Raw genomic sequence first — 15,836 nt, forward strand, 5'->3', positions numbered from 1 at the left:
AATAGACTGTCTCTGAGAATTTTGTCTTTAAAATAATACACAGAACTCCAGATATAGATAGATAGATAGATAGATAGAACTCCAGGGATGGTAAGAACTGTGAATATTTTGTCTGCTTCCCTTACCTTATATCTGTACAAGTTTATACTCCTTTTAGAAGATTAATAAGTGGCATAGAACTGTGTCATTCTGACCTTATAGTCTAAATCACAAAAGCAGAAGGTATCATCTGATTTAGAAGCTAATCAAGGTTAGCACAGAGTAGTACTGGGAAAGGAGACTGCCAACGAATAGCGGTTGCCAAATATTCTTTGCCTAACAGCCCGGAGACGCTCTAAGTTGCCTCCGGGCTGAGAAGGGTGGTATATAAATATGGTAAATAAATAAATGAATAAATAAATAAATAACAAAGTCCTATGGAATTCATGGGTCTTGATAAGTCAACAGACAACTTGAGGGCACATGCATACATCTAATGCCTCAAAAAACTGCATATATAACCCTTAAAGCCCCCCGGGGGGATGCAAATTACATGAATGATTACTATCTGTGTTGCTTAAGAGTTCAAATTGAGTTTGTAACCCCCTGCAGAGATCACCTCAGCAGTTCCTTTCATCTTCAAGCTGCTACAGTTTCTAAGAGAGTAAAGAAAATGAACCTCAGTGCCAGAACCCTAGTCTGAAACCACTCACACTTTACAGCTTGTCATTAACCAGTATTGTTTTCAAAATGAAGCTGTGCACAATTTCTAATTGAGCAGGCTGTTAGGAATTGTGGGAGTTGAAGTCCAAAACACCTGGAGGGCCTAAGCTTGTCCATGCCTGCTGTAGAAACACAGAATATAATCATATTACATGTTTATTATTCATATGTATGGATCCCATGTAGCTTCTAATAGATGCAGTCTTGCCAACAAGAAAATACTTACTAATTTTGACTGTCTCACCAATGTAAATGCACATTTATTTTACCCGTGTTTCCCACTTTTTACCACGTGGAATGGGATCTAGACTTGCCTCTATTTATGTGGAAGCAAACTTTAGATGAAACAATAGAAGACAATACTGTCCCATCCTTTTCCTTTCAGTGGCAGCAGAAATACACTGAGCACACTTGTGGGTCCAAGAAAGTCTCAAGAAAAAAATGTAATAAATCTGTATATTTTGAAAGACAAAATATAACAAAATAATAAAATGATCTTTATTATAATCAACAGAGAAGTGCAGAAACCAAAATGGTGTACTAATTAAATGACTTGATAAGATATGTTTGTGAATTACTCCTATAAAATATAATTTAAAATTACATATCATGTACTACTATATTATATGTTAAAACAGTGGGGAGAAAGGCAGGGTTTCAAGTATATAAATAATAAAATAAATTAAAATAGGGTAAAATAGACAATTTTGGGCAGATGCTGCTTACAAAAAAGAGAATAGTTTTGATCTCAAAATTAAATTGTGTTGCAATCTATGGGGGACATTTTGAGCCTTCCAGGCTTTTTAAAACCTTGGCGCAGTCCAGTCCTTCATAAGTCACACTGATTTTATAGGTAAGACTTAGATCGAAAGTGAGTAAATGGCTGTGGAGACAGGGCCTTCTAAGTTGCCCCCCCCTCCCCCCGGCTGTGGAATTTCCTCCCCAGCAACATCAGTTTTTAATCTGTTATTATTCTATGTGTTTTATTTGTTTTCATTGTTTTAGTTGATGGGATATGTTTTATGGTTATGTTATAAACAGCATTGAATCTTGTCAGAGTTGTAAGCCGCCTTGAGTCGCTCCATTGGAGTGAGAAAAGTGGGGTATGAATGAAGCAAATAAATAAATAGATAGTTGTAATGAACTTTTAGTTCTAAGGGACTTTTGCTTCTGATTGTATCACTGTTTATATTTTGATTACATATATTTTAAAATATCCAAATATCATACTATTTGCAAGGCACTCTGAAAACTGCTGTTGAAAGATGCTATAGAAAGAGTGCAGTATTTTCTTAAAGATTGCTTTGGAAATGATGTTAAATATGTGGCATCTGTATTAGCAATGACCTCCCTTTCTAAGAATAAGCTAGCATTTTCAAAATACAAATTATACTATGGGAAACAGCTGAAACAGAACCATCCTTTGAAATCTTCTTGGTTTCTCCCTCTCTCACAAAATTTGGCTGGAGAAAATAAAGAATTTGGCCAGAGGTTGGTGAGATAGTTTATCTTGTCCACTAAGAAACCATACTAATGGCTAGAGACAGTGCTGCTCTAACAGAGGCCTTTTTGTGATGCTTGGGTAATGTACAATCTATTCCACAGTATTGGTGCAGCATCACTAATTACTCTTCATTAAGAAATAGTCATTTTTTTCATAATAAAGGAGAACGATGTAACCATCCCGAAATCCTGTTGTGCAATAGCACAATGTAATAATTTACCACCAGGAGTGGGTGAAGTGAAAACTTTGATTGCATGTAGACTAAATGCCTTTTATTAATCTTCCAATTTTCCAAGCCCTCTGCCCACACAAACTTTCATACCTCAATATTTTTATCTGCATGTTTTCTGGACAAAAATAATGCCCCCAAAAGAATTATTTGCTATTCCTGGATTAATGTTTTGCCCATATATTCTCAAAATTACTACAAGGACTTACTTTTAAAGGTGATTCTCAGCACAGGAATTAAAAAATGCCATTTTTGTTTTCTTCAAAATAGAGAAGCTAGGCTACTCTTTATCTTTTCATATGAAAAGTAATGTAAAGAAAGATCTTTGGGATGTTATGGAAATATTTTGTGTTATTAGCATTGTCCTAGATTGTCTTTTGATATCCACTGCCTACACTATATTATTTATAAACATTCAAAAAGAAACTATATTGTGTGAGAAGTAGACAACTTTACATTAAGTTTTTTTTTCATTTTACAAGCATAAAGGATTTACATAGCCAAGTTCCATTTAGATATTTAAAATACTTATTATGGCTACTTATTTTTTTCCAAAATGTTTTCTTAAAACTGTAATTTTGTTTTTACAGATAGGAAACTATGGTGGGCAGACCAAAACCTGGGCCAGTTAGGTACCTGCAATAAAAAGGATGGAAGGAACCCTACAGTCCTACGAAACAAAACATCAGGAGTTGTACATATGAAAATATATGACAAAGCAGCACAGCAAGGTATGCTGCATTATGTTTGATTATGAATTCCTAGTGCTAGCAGGATTGCATCCAGAAATCCATGGGAAGTTGGTATTCACTTTCAGACACAACAAATGGCAAGCAATTTTTTTTCAAGTTCCTCCACTCTTTTGTGGCTTCCTGTATCCTTTGGTAACCAAATGCAAGAGGATCAGAACCTGCCATCCTTAGCCCTGATTAAACCAGTAAAAAGCATATATGGGATAGGTGAACTAAGGACGCTTCCACACAGCCTTTTATCCCAGGAACGTTCACATTTTAAAAACGTGAATTTTCCTGGACCCCTATCCACACACACACACTTTCATAGATGGATGTCCAGATGTTCTCCAGGAACTTTCTGGGAGAACAACCGGACACTCTAACCCCCTCCCTAAAAGCCCCCAACCCCCTTTTCAAAGTAAAAGAACTTAGCTGGCCTACATTAGAGTGGTGCCAGAGCTCTCCTGGCACGTAGAAATGACTTGCCAAGACAGCAGGGGAGGGGAGAGTGATTTTCCTCCTCCCTCCTCCCTCTCCTGCCGTGGGATTTCTAAGCACTAGGCCAGCTCTGGCACCACTCTAATGGAGGCCAGGTAAGTTCTTTTACTTTTAAAAGAGAAGAGAGCTCACTGCAGACAGAACACTGAAGAAGCAAGGTCAAACTTAAGCACAGTTGTCACTGCAATTCCCATGTATGTGGGGCTGTTGGCTCCTGTTCGTACACATATACACGAGTGCAGACATGCCATTTTGAGTTTAAAAGGCTTCAACTATATTTTGTTACATCTCACAAGGGTTGGCCTCCAATGGGTCTGAATCCTGTCCTCAGTCAGCCCATCTGCTGGCTATCCTTATCTCATAAATTGCCTGATCCTGGTTATCCGTCATATTGCCTGAGACAATGCACCACAACCATGTCTGTCTCAGGCCCAAGATACCTGGTGTGGTCTGTGTCCGCCCCTACTTTGGTGGTACCCATCAAAGCCAAACCCCCAATTGGGTTCCCTCCATCTGCACTGTGACTTTTTATCTTGGATCCAAAAACCATGCCAACCAACCCAAATTGTGAGAAAACAGAACAATTAAACAGGGAGAGGGTGGTGGTTGAAAAGCCAGAATCATCTGTTCTCCCCTGCCCCCTTAAATGAATGGATAGTCTGGTCTATCAGTAACCGTCAAGTGCCAGGATGTCATTGTCACTTGGATGTCAGGTGACCACTTCAGAGCTCCCCTAACCAGCTGCAAAAGCTTACTGGGAACCACCATGTGTTCCTAGGTCCACCTTACTTTAACAGATCACAGATACACAATTTTAAGATCTCATTTGATAAAATAAATTATTTTTAAAACAAAGAAGAAACTATGGGAACAAAAGTTGTTTAAAGTTTTGTAGTAGGTTGAAGTTTTGGCCCTGGAAGATTTTGGGTATGGCTTCGTTAATTACTGTTGACAACTGCTAATGGTATGCTGGTAGTGGCACTGGCACTCAATGAATTTAATCATATTTGCCCACAGAGGAAGGCAAAGATAACTTCCCTTTAAACAAATCTTGCCAAGTAAACCCTGTGACAGGGTCACCATAATTTGGAAATTATCTGAAGGCACAGAACAGCAATATATGAATTTGCTACCAGGGCTCACTTACAATTTTCTTGGGTAACTTTATTGGAATGATACCTTAGTAAAATCTGCAACGGCAAATGTAGATCTTTTTCTTTTCTTTACCCAAACTTATTAGACAAAATAGAGATTAAGATGTGGGATATATACAACACTGAAAAGACAGAGCAATTGAGTGCATCAGGAATTGTGTTCTTCTGGAATGATCTACAAGATAAGAATTTAAATCGTGGAAGTTTATGCAAAATTTTGTCATTATCTACAAAGCTTTACAGTTTTCTTTCTTCTGTCCTATGTGATAGGTAGTAATTCCTGTCAACACAATAATGGAGGATGTTCCCAGCTCTGTTTACCAACCTCAGAATTAACTAGAACATGTTTGTGTACAATAGGCTACAACCTTAGGAAAAACCGGATGTCATGTCAAGGTACAATTATTTGGATTTTTAAAATACTGGGTAAAATTTTTTTTTAAAAAAAAAAACCCCTCAAAGATTATTTTGTTAAGAAATTCACTATTAAATACCTCAAAAGAAAAATGCATATAATTTTAGCACTTTGAAACTGCTAACTGGGGCTAGCTACAGGAAGTGAAAAACTCCTCTGTTGCAGCAGCTCCACTAGCTGCCGACAAGTTTTAGGGCACAATTCAAAGTGTTGTTTTGACCTAAAAAGCTAAAGTGTGTTTAGTGAGAATACAGGAGAGGGCCCTTTTGGTGGCTTCTCCCACACTTTGGAACTCCCTCCCAAGAGAAACCAGGATGGGCTCATCCCTGCTGGCCTTCTGCAAGCAGGCTGATACTTTTTTCTGCTGGCATTTGGAAAAGATAAGGGGCATGTTACTGGGGAGCTTGTGGGTGGGATTTTGGGGGTGTTTTGAAAGGCATTTTGATTGTATTTATTAGATTTTCACTGTGTTTTTAACCTAACACACACAATGCTGTTTACCATATATACTCAAGTATAAGCTGACCCAAATATAAGCCGAGGCACCTAATTTTACCACAAAAAACTGGGAAAACATATTGACTCAAGTATAAGCTGAGGGTGAGAAATGCAGTCGCTACTGGTTAATTTCAAAACTAAAATTAACCTAATTCCCTGCACACCTCAATTTCTTCCCCATTCAATGCACATGCAGCCTCTCTTCCTGCTTGTCTTGCTGTGTGCGTGAAAGGAAGAGAGGCTGCATGCGCGTTGAATGGGGAAGAAATGGAGGCATGCAGGGAGGGAGGTGCACGCCTCCGTTTCTCCCCCATTCACTCTGTGCGCAACCTGTCTTGCTCTCCGAACAGCAACCCAGCTGGGTTGCTATGCGGAGAGCAGAGGGCATGTGCATGGCGAATGGGGGGAGAAACTGAGGTGTGCATCTCTCTCCTTGCATGTCTTGCCATGCGCGCACACACGCCTCCATTTCTTCCCCATTCCACGCGCATGCAGCCTCTCTTCCTTGCAGGCACACAGCAAGACAAGCAGGAAGAAAGGCTGTATGTGATTTGAATGGGAAAGAAATGGAGACATGCGTGTGCGCGTGGCAAGACGTGCAGGGAGTGAGGTGCATGCCTCCGTTTCCCCTTCACTTGCCCTGCAGGCAGCTTCTCCGCAGATTCAGCAAAAGAGGAAGCTGTGGGGGCGAAGACAAGTCCAGGGATTCCACCAGCCAGCGTCAGAGCCTTTTTTCCTCAGCTTTTTCTCCTTCACCCAAATATAAGCCGAGGGGGGCATTTTCAGCCCCCTAAAAGGGGCTGAAAAACTCGGCTTATATTCGAGTATATCCGGTAATTGTTTTTTAAATTTTTGTATTTGCTTAGTTTTGAATGGATCAAAGTTTTACTTGAGATGTTGTTTGGACTCCTCAGGAAAAACTGCGGGAGCTCCTGTGTTATGGGTCTTAATCTGGATGGGCCCCTAGTAATTCCTAAAGAAAACATTTCTAATCAAATCTATGAATAATCAAATATGTAAATGTCAAAGCCGCAAATGTGGAGGGATGACTGCATTCATAACACCCGGGATAACTATAACAACTAGATTCCCCCTTACATTTGCTGAGCTTGACTTTACCATCAATGCTATGTTTTATTGATATGTATATTGATCTACTTAGTCTGTAGATTGCATTCACCAAGTAATTAATTAGTCTTTGGAAAATGGATTTTATTTTAGCCATTATCACAAAAAACTCATACTTGATAAATGTTCAGACAGTGTTTCACTTTATTGGTTAATAAGAATAAACTGTGACCTGGCCACATCTTGGAAGTTACTCATTACAAAGCATGACATGATTTGTGACAACAATTTCCTGGGTTAACAAATCATCATATTTGCAAGGCAGTGGGTAACAGATCCTAGACATCCTTAAATACTAAGTAATATTTATTTAGAATAACTTATCTTTGTATGTAGCAAAAAGATGTCAGGAATTTCCTCATTTAGTAAACAAGATAATTAGCTGGTTATTTTTCTGGGTTTTTTAACACCAAAACAGGAGTTCAAAACTACTTCACTGCTGCTGAAACTGGACTATAAAGCTATATGTATATGTGCCTTCAATTTGCCTGTTGATTTTTGGTGAACCCATAAATCTCAAAAGGTTTTCTTCTTCAACAAATCCTGTGGGTGGTTTTACCAGTTCCTTCCTTTGAAATGCAGCCTACAATACCTGACTCTCCACTAAAGTACTAACCAGAGCTGACCATCCTCAGCTTCCAAGATCAGAAGGCATCAAGTGTATTTAGGGTATATTTAGACCTACTGTAAGGCTAGAATAAAACAACCCATATAATAAGTAATACTGTCTACTGCTGATAAATTCCATAGTGGTGTGAGTGCTTCTATACTTTAGCTTTGTCATCTTCTTTATCCAGCAACCTGAGACAACAGTCAGGGTTCTGTGCTGTTCTGAGTTGTGCAATACTTTTAATAGCAAATAAAAACACATAAAATTACATTCTTGTCATCTGAAAAACATTCTCAATCCCCTCTCCAGGAGTTTATTTTCATGCTTTAAAGTAGAAGTCGGCAAAGTGCAGCTTTAGGTCTGCATGTGGTTCACTGAAGATCTTTTTGTCACCCTCAACTTCTGAAGGATTCCTTAACCAACCCTTTTCTGGCCAAGAAGGGGAGATCTAGTGCTCTTAGAAGCAATAATTTGCCTTTTAAATTGGTTGTAAAGCTTCTTCATACAGTTTTAACATAAGAAATGCAACTTTTTTGGCCCAGAAATGGATTTGTAGGCTCTTTTGTTTTTAGTTTACTGTTTGGTAATTCATGCACCCCTTAATAAGTTAGATGCAGGACATAAAAGAGCCCCCTGGATCTAATGCAGCTCATTGCTTTCCTCATCTTTTCCTGTATCTCTTTAGCTGGCTCATCGCTACATGTCTGATTGTGTCTCTGATGTTTTATTGTTCTTGCCCCAAGCAACAGTTTTTGTATTTGTAATTTCACATGGTGACTGTTTAAGCAATTTTTCATGTTTCTGTGTATGTTTTCTTCAGGCATAGAATCATTCCTCATGTATTCTGTTCATGAAGGAATTAGAGGAGTTCCCCTTGATCCAAATGATAAAACAGATGCATTAATGCCGATATCTGGAACTTCTTTTGCTGTTGGTATAGATTTTCATGCAGGTGAATAAATACAAATATTTGTCCTTTTTACATGCATTTTAATCATATATACAGTGTATAAAAATGTATAAGTCAGACATGTATGTCAAAAATTGATCCCAAAAGGAGTAATCGACTTACTCAGAGGTAGAAATGATAAATCTGTGTGTCTCATTGTCACCTTTGGCCTTTTTGAATGTCTGGGCAGGAGAATGACAGTGGTGGCAGCTCCTCTGTAATAACCTTCCCTGACAAATAGAGTTGACGGGGTAAGTGCTTCTTCTATGATAGGCTCTTCCCAATTGACTCTTCACCACCTGCCTGTGGTTGTCTGAATTCAGATTGCTTGCCTTGTCCTCTCAGACTTTTCTGAAAAGATATGCAACCAACTGCAAATGGTGGAGCCAAAGCAGGCAGGCATAACCTGCTATCACAGTGGTAGTCTGAGTGGAGACCCTTTCAAATGGTGAGCACCAGCAGTGCTGAGAAACTTTTGGCTCAAGAGGCTCCTCCCCTCAAACTTCTCTAATGAAGCAGCAGGTTGTCTGTGGCTGAGGAAGGGAAGCAAAGGGCAATAAAATCATCAGCTTCTTGAGCCACACCATCAGGGAGGAGGTTCATCTGAATGGAAAACTGTCATGTCTTGTGCTGAGGACAAAGATGAAGAGGAAGGCTTTTTTTTAACCCAGCATCTGAGTCGGGGGAAAACAGACCAGCAGCATGAGAGGTCTGACACTGAGGAACCCACCTTCATGACTTTGGACTGCTTTCAACTATGTACAGCTGTTTAATAGGCTTGGGCGGTTTTGTTCGTTAATTTCGTAATTCGTTATTAATTCGTATTTAAATTAGCTTACGATCCAATATTGAGCCATGCAGGAATAGTGTGAGGAGTAAATTAGATTCGAAACAATTTTTTCAATTTATTTCATAATTATTTTGTAATTATTTTGTAATTATTTCGTAATTATTTCGTAATTATTTTCGCATGTCTGGTGCAAGTTTTATAGTTGTTGTTTGTTTTATCACACCAACAGTCAACAACAGAGGGAGAGGGAAGTTTCAGAAGTTCCCCCTGTCCCATTTGGAGGTTTTTTTAGCATATTGCGCAATCGCATCCGCCAATAACGAATTGATTCGTAATTATACGAAATTTCGTATATTTCAAAAATTTTAAAAGGAAAATTTTGGAATTATTAAAAAAACCGAAATGCAAGGCCCCCCTAAAAACAAAACGAGTTTAGAACCAAATTTTTCCGTAGTTACCCAAGCCTACTGTTTAACAGTAATTTGGTGGACAAGACTCTGAAAAAAACATGGAAACATCAGTGGTACTGAGGAATATTTGACTGAAGAGCTTGCTTCCTCAGAGAAGTTTGGGAGGAGGAGGGAAAAATAAGTGACTGGCAGTGGGAAACCAAGGAGGAGGTGTGTGTAGTGGAACAGAGGTGGTGGGTAAAAGGTAAGAAATCAACAGCCTCTTCAGCCATCACAGTGTTATGGGGAAATCAGTCTCAATGGAGAACAAAGAAACACCAGTAATGTTGAAGAACATTTGGTTGAAGGGGCTTCTGATTTCTTGTCTTTTGTCTACCTTCCTGCTTCCTTAGACAAACAGGCTGGTGCAAGCAACTTAGAGGGATGAGTGGTTCACAGTGAAATGGAGTTGGATATGTCCACAAGTCATGACAAAATCAATTTTTGGCACCAACATCTGTTCTCAACTTATACAGTGTCAGAATTTGGTATGCACATTTGATACCCCCCAATTCAGGATTTGTTCACATGCTTTTGTAGACATCTGGCAATACATGTTCTTAGGAACCTTGCCAGCTCTGATGTGGCCCATCTGACTGACCACCCCTCCCCACATGCCAGGGGCTGAGATACTTAGTAGTCTAGAGCTGACAAATTTTGCATGTAAGTAGACCTTATGAGATGGCTTCTTGGTTCATATTGTGATATTATTTATGTATTTAATGTGAAACCCATGTTCTCCCAGCATAAATTCCAAGGCAAATCCAAGGTCTTGAAATCAAGCCATATTTTAAATCTGCTTTTGGTATCATTTCAGTTCTCTGGGGGAAGGTTGCAACAAAAATGTGTAAAAGGATCCGTATGTATTTCATGATGACTTTAAAACAGGATGAGACAAGATTCTTTGAAGCAAATTGTTGTATTATATTTCAGCTTTGTTATTTTCTGTGATAATATAATTTTTGTTTTATAGGAAATGATACAATCTATTGGACAGACATGGGATTCAACAAAATAAGTAGAGCTAGAAGGGATCAGACCTGGAAAGAAGATATCATTACAAATGGTTTGGGAAGAGTGGAAGGCATTGCAGTGGACTGGATTGCGGGTACAAAAAGTTATTTAATTTTAAAGATTTTAAATACTTTATGAGAAGATTAAAGGGATCATGTAACAATGAAGAATGTCAACATTATTGTTCCTGCTACTTCAAAGTCTTTGAAAATCCCTCACTTTTCAAATGGAAAATTGTCAAGGAAATTCAGAGTTTCTTCTGTACAAATTTCATGTACAGAAATTTTCACAGAAAAGAAATTTTCACAAAAAAGAGCATATTCTTTGTGGAAAACCATATTTCTATATTCCTTGCAAATCAACCATGTTCAAAAAGATCCCTAATTCCACAATTTTCTGAACTGGAATGAATAATTATGTGTTGAAATATTTTCATCCAAAAAATCTGTTCCCTGTAAAGAAAATGCTCTTTTCCGCACAAAATAAACATAAAATTTTGTGCAGAATAAGTCTTGAACAGCAAAGATTTGCATTAACCCAGGATTTTTCTCATTAGGCCTTTGTAACAATTAAAAAAATGTTATTCAACCATTCTCTGAACATTTTTAAATATTACTTCCATTCCTAGTAGTACCTTTAAGATCAAATAAGCAATAAAATAGCATAAGCTTTATTGAACTTCATCACTAGACACCACCTTTTAAAAGTTGAGTCATTTGTCCCTTCCTGCCTCCCTTCTATTTACAAGTTAGGGCATATTGAAATGAGAACTATACCCTGTAGTGGGGGGAAATAGTTCCATGGAATTTACTTCATGGGGCATAGGCACCTAACACAGTTGTGCCCCGCATTAGAGAAAGTCAGAAAATGTTTTGGAGCTTCCCTGAATCTCCATGGCCGCCTTGCACTTCAGGGTAGTTGAGCTGGTTCTGATTTACAGCATGGGAAAAGATAGTGTCACTTACCTGTGCTGTATTGTTGCCAACAAAGCTGTGGCCACAGATCTCCAAAGAGCTCCTGGACATCCCTGGTTGCCTTCCCCCATATAAGCAAACATGCCTGTGTGATTCAGAGAAAGGAATCACTACCTTCCTTTCTATCTCACATCTCTGAATTGTTTACATAAGCCAGAACAACACAGGTAAGGATGGCCATCCAGCAGGAATGAACCAGGTGTAGATCCTCTGGACAGTCTGGACTCCATTGCAATGCCACAGTGGGACAGAAAAAAAGCAGTGTATCCACCCTTAGGGCTGGCCTGGAGTACTGCCACTCCAGCCTGGTTCCATTGTCAGTGGCCCATGTAATTGCATCTTTAGACATGACTTAGATTTTTCACACATGTAGCCTTGCCTTCAGTAATAAGAAAGTTTACATCTTTCAGTTTGCTTTGCAGTTTTTATTGTCTCCATTTTTGGTTTAGTTATGAAAATAACTATATTATTAAATTATCATCAAATTTGAAAAGATCATGTTGACTAGAACAGAGGCTGTTTTCAAAAAAGAAAATACTTGTCTTTCAATGGAGAAAGAAAATGAGCACTGTTGGGCAAAATTTTCAAACAAGCATGGTACCACTGAACTGTTACAAATCAAGAAAAATAACAATTTGCTTTTTTTCCAGGTAATATATTTTGGACTGATCATGGCTTCAACTTTATTGAAGTTGCCAGGCTCAATGGCTCCTTTCGATATGTTGTTATTTCTCAAGGTCTGGACCAGCCAAGAGCTATAGCAGTACACCCAGAAAAAGGGTAACATAATAATTAGTATGCATGCAATTGATCAAATCTATTGAACAGAATGCTGACTAGGATTGCTGAAAGCTGTTGCCCAACAATGTGTCAAGGGCTTCATAATTCTCACTCCTATGCTATTTTTTGAAGCCTTATTATATTCACTAGTCCATTCTCAATTTGGAAAGATAGTTTATTTACAGAATAATACAGGGACAGCCTGTATCAATTATTATTTATTAGCTAATTAATACACTAACAAAAGTCTTTATGAATAATGTAGTACTAATGCACATTTGTGATATTCAAGAATCTGTCAACAATTATAAAATAATTTGAAAAGCAATCCGGAGATGTTTTGTATACTACCACTGATGAATTCTTTGTAAATTCATTATTCTCACTTATCATTTTCAGCACAAGCCATTTTTACCTCCTCTAGCAAACTCCTGCCTCTTACATCATAGTCTGCATTAAGGAGGTGATGATGAAAATATCCATAATGGACATCTCCATGAATATTATTATTATTGTTGCGTTTATTTATACCTCACTATTTTTCTCCACAAGGAGACCAAAGCTTTTCAGTATAATTTAAAATCTGCAAAAATGCAAACATTTAAACAGAATTAAATATTAATGGTATTAAAATTTTCACAGTTAAAATCCATAAAAACATATTCAAAGCTAAAACCACAGCACTCGCTGACATGATCAGACAACAGGATGTGGTTGGCCAACTAGCCTGGACGTAAACTGACTAGGGCTTTAAAAGTCTTAACCAGCACTTTGAATTGTGCCTAGAAACAGACTGGCAGCCAGTGGAGCTACTTCAACAGGGGGATTGTCTGCTCCCTATAGCCAGCTCTACTTAGCAACCTGGCTGCAACTCTTTGGACCAGCTGAAGTTTCCAAGCACTCTTCAATAGCATTACAATAATCCAGACAGGATGTAACTAAGGCATCTACTACGGCAGGCCCGTAGCCAGGATTTCGTTTCGGGGGGGGGGGGGCTGAATTTTTTCAGGGGGAGAGTTCAGGGGGGCTGAATTTCGGGGGGGGGGCGAGTCTGAGTGAAAGAGGGTCTAGCCTAGGAAACCTTTTGTATCATAACCCAAATACCCCCATGCATATGGGATATATTGAGTAGAGTGATCAGATCATGATATGAATAAACATAACAGTTTAAATAATGCACCAGTAAGGCCTTTTTGCGAACCACCATGAAAATTTCGGGGGGGGGGGGTGAAGCCCCTCAGCCCCCCCCCCCAACTACATGCCTGTACCATGGTGGCCAGATCTGGATTCCTTCTGCTCATAATAAGCATTGTGTGATCCACTGGTTTCAAAACCTTATGATCTAATCATATTTTCCCCATATTCTAGGTATTTATTTTGGACAGAATGGGGCCAGTCACCCTGCATAGGAAAAGCACATTTAGATGGATCTGAAAAGAGTGTTCTTGTTGGAACTGGGGTTACATGGCCTAATGGAATTTCAGTGGACTTTGAGGTTTGTTTTTCTGTCTTCTGAGGTCATAAATTATATATCATACTGAAACAACTATTTCATAACAAAAATTCCTATACATTCTGACCAAACAATTATCAGTTTGCTTTTGAATTGATCCTTAGGAAAATAAATTATATTGGTGTGATGCTCGAATGGACAAGATAGAAAGAATTGACCTTGAAAGTGGAAGGAATCGGGAGATTGTTTTGTCAGGGAGCAATGTGGATATTTTTTCAGTTGCAGTCTTTGGGGCTTACATCTACTGGTCTGACAGGTAATTTATTTTTTCTATAAGCATTTGAGCCTCAAAATGTGATTTCTGTGCCAGATGCTTCACCCTTGTAGGATTAGCTATTCTTTAGCAAGGTCACAGAAAGGATCCCACAAAGCCATGTAATTTCCAGGGAAAAGGCACTTTGGATATTCAAAGCTAAACCACATCAATGTCACAAAGAAAAAGTGTGCTTCTTCACCTTCTGTTAATCCAGATGTCGCCTGCATTTTAATTAATGACTTGATTTTAATTAGTTTAGAATTGTGGGTCAGATATCTCCAATATTTTTTTGGCAGAGCTCATGCAAATGGTTCCATCAGACGAGGCAACAAAAATGATGCCACAGAGGCTACGTCCATGAGAACAGGCTTGGGAGTAAACCTGAAGGAAGTGAAGGTCTTCAACAGAATCCGTGAGAAAGGTAAACCTCTGCGAAACAATGTAAATATTTAACATATATTTATTTGGTGGCCTGCATGAAAGCAAAGTGGCCACTATATTATTTGAAAGCGATTACAATGGTCCCTCTGGATCAATGGGCTCTGGATCTGTGATGTCCATCTGCCATGGATTGCCATGCCCCATATTATTAAATGAGAGTCATGAGAATGTGGACACAATGAAGTGTGTGCATTTGTGTCACCATCCTTTCCTAATAGAAACTGTGATCATCTGCATTTTTTTTATTTCCAAAAGAACCAAAACCCTTGCAGATATAGTGGTCCATTATATCTCTAATTATTTACTGTTATTAGGTATGAAAAAATAGAAGGTACATTACTTTAAAAACTCACTCCAATATTTTATTTTAAAAAACTAAAATACTAGAAATATGTTTATATATTTAATTCAAAGTTAGGAGGAAGTTAACTAATAGGCTGGCTTCACTGTATTCAGGCCAACATCAAAGACAAATTACTTAATGTACATGAATGTGCAAATGTACTGTTTTTTATTCATCATGTTTGAAATGAATCATAGAGCTACCTATGGAACTAAGAACCCAGTTAATTAGTTGAGGTCCATGAACATCTGTCCTACCTATCATCTCTTATAACAATAACATATGGGTAATGAAAGTTCCATATTTTCTGTACATAATACACACATAAGAAAAAAAGAGAATGAATATCTCTGGAAGCATGATGGAAATGTCTGAACAGATGAAAATGGTCTGAGAATGTGATCATTGTTTTAGGACTGGTGTAATTATGAATTTCATTTATTATCATTATCATTATCATTATTATTTTGCAATACAATAAAATTGGTAAAAGTATGGCAAGAAAATTAAAGAACACAGCAGGCAGGGAGATGCCCAAAAATTCGAATTGTTTGGGATTTTTTTTCTTCTTTTCAAATTATTAAAAACATTCAACAAGTAATATATTACTTTCTTGCAATGCTGGGTGTCAAGAAGCCAGGATGTGCACTTTTCTTTAACCCTTCGTAAGCCGTGGTGGAAAACATCAAATTAAAATGCAAATACCAATTTTAAAACACCAATTAAAATAGCATAATATTAAAATAATTCATAAATTCAAACCTTATATTGTAAAATCATTTTGATTCATTTTAGCGCTGTTTTAAATCCAGACAGCATATCCAGATGTCAAATTTAATCTGGAAGGTCATTCCA

At 38.0% G+C, this 15,836-nt stretch overlaps 1 protein-coding gene across 6 annotated transcripts in view; it reads left to right on the forward strand.

Annotated features, from left to right (window-relative positions):
* The window catches only part of LRP1B (LDL receptor related protein 1B), a 1,041,366-nt gene that overhangs the window by 854,023 nt on the left and 171,507 nt on the right, over positions 1-15,836 (forward strand). For all 6 annotated transcript variants that reach the window (XM_067472799.1, XM_067472815.1, XM_067472824.1 and 3 more), the window contains exons 33-40: positions 3,026-3,166; positions 5,092-5,217; positions 8,293-8,424; positions 10,634-10,768; positions 12,299-12,428; positions 13,797-13,923; positions 14,046-14,197; positions 14,494-14,618. In XM_067472799.1, the coding sequence (XP_067328900.1) occupies positions 3,026-3,166; positions 5,092-5,217; positions 8,293-8,424; positions 10,634-10,768; positions 12,299-12,428; positions 13,797-13,923; positions 14,046-14,197; positions 14,494-14,618 (1,068 nt within the window). The remainder of the gene's footprint in view (positions 1-3,025; positions 3,167-5,091; positions 5,218-8,292; positions 8,425-10,633; positions 10,769-12,298; positions 12,429-13,796; positions 13,924-14,045; positions 14,198-14,493; positions 14,619-15,836) is intronic.

The sequence above is a fragment of the Anolis sagrei genome, chromosome 1 (assembly GCF_037176765.1).
Source record: "Anolis sagrei isolate rAnoSag1 chromosome 1, rAnoSag1.mat, whole genome shotgun sequence".
In the NCBI taxonomy this organism is placed as follows: Eukaryota; Metazoa; Chordata; class Lepidosauria; order Squamata; family Dactyloidae; genus Anolis; species Anolis sagrei.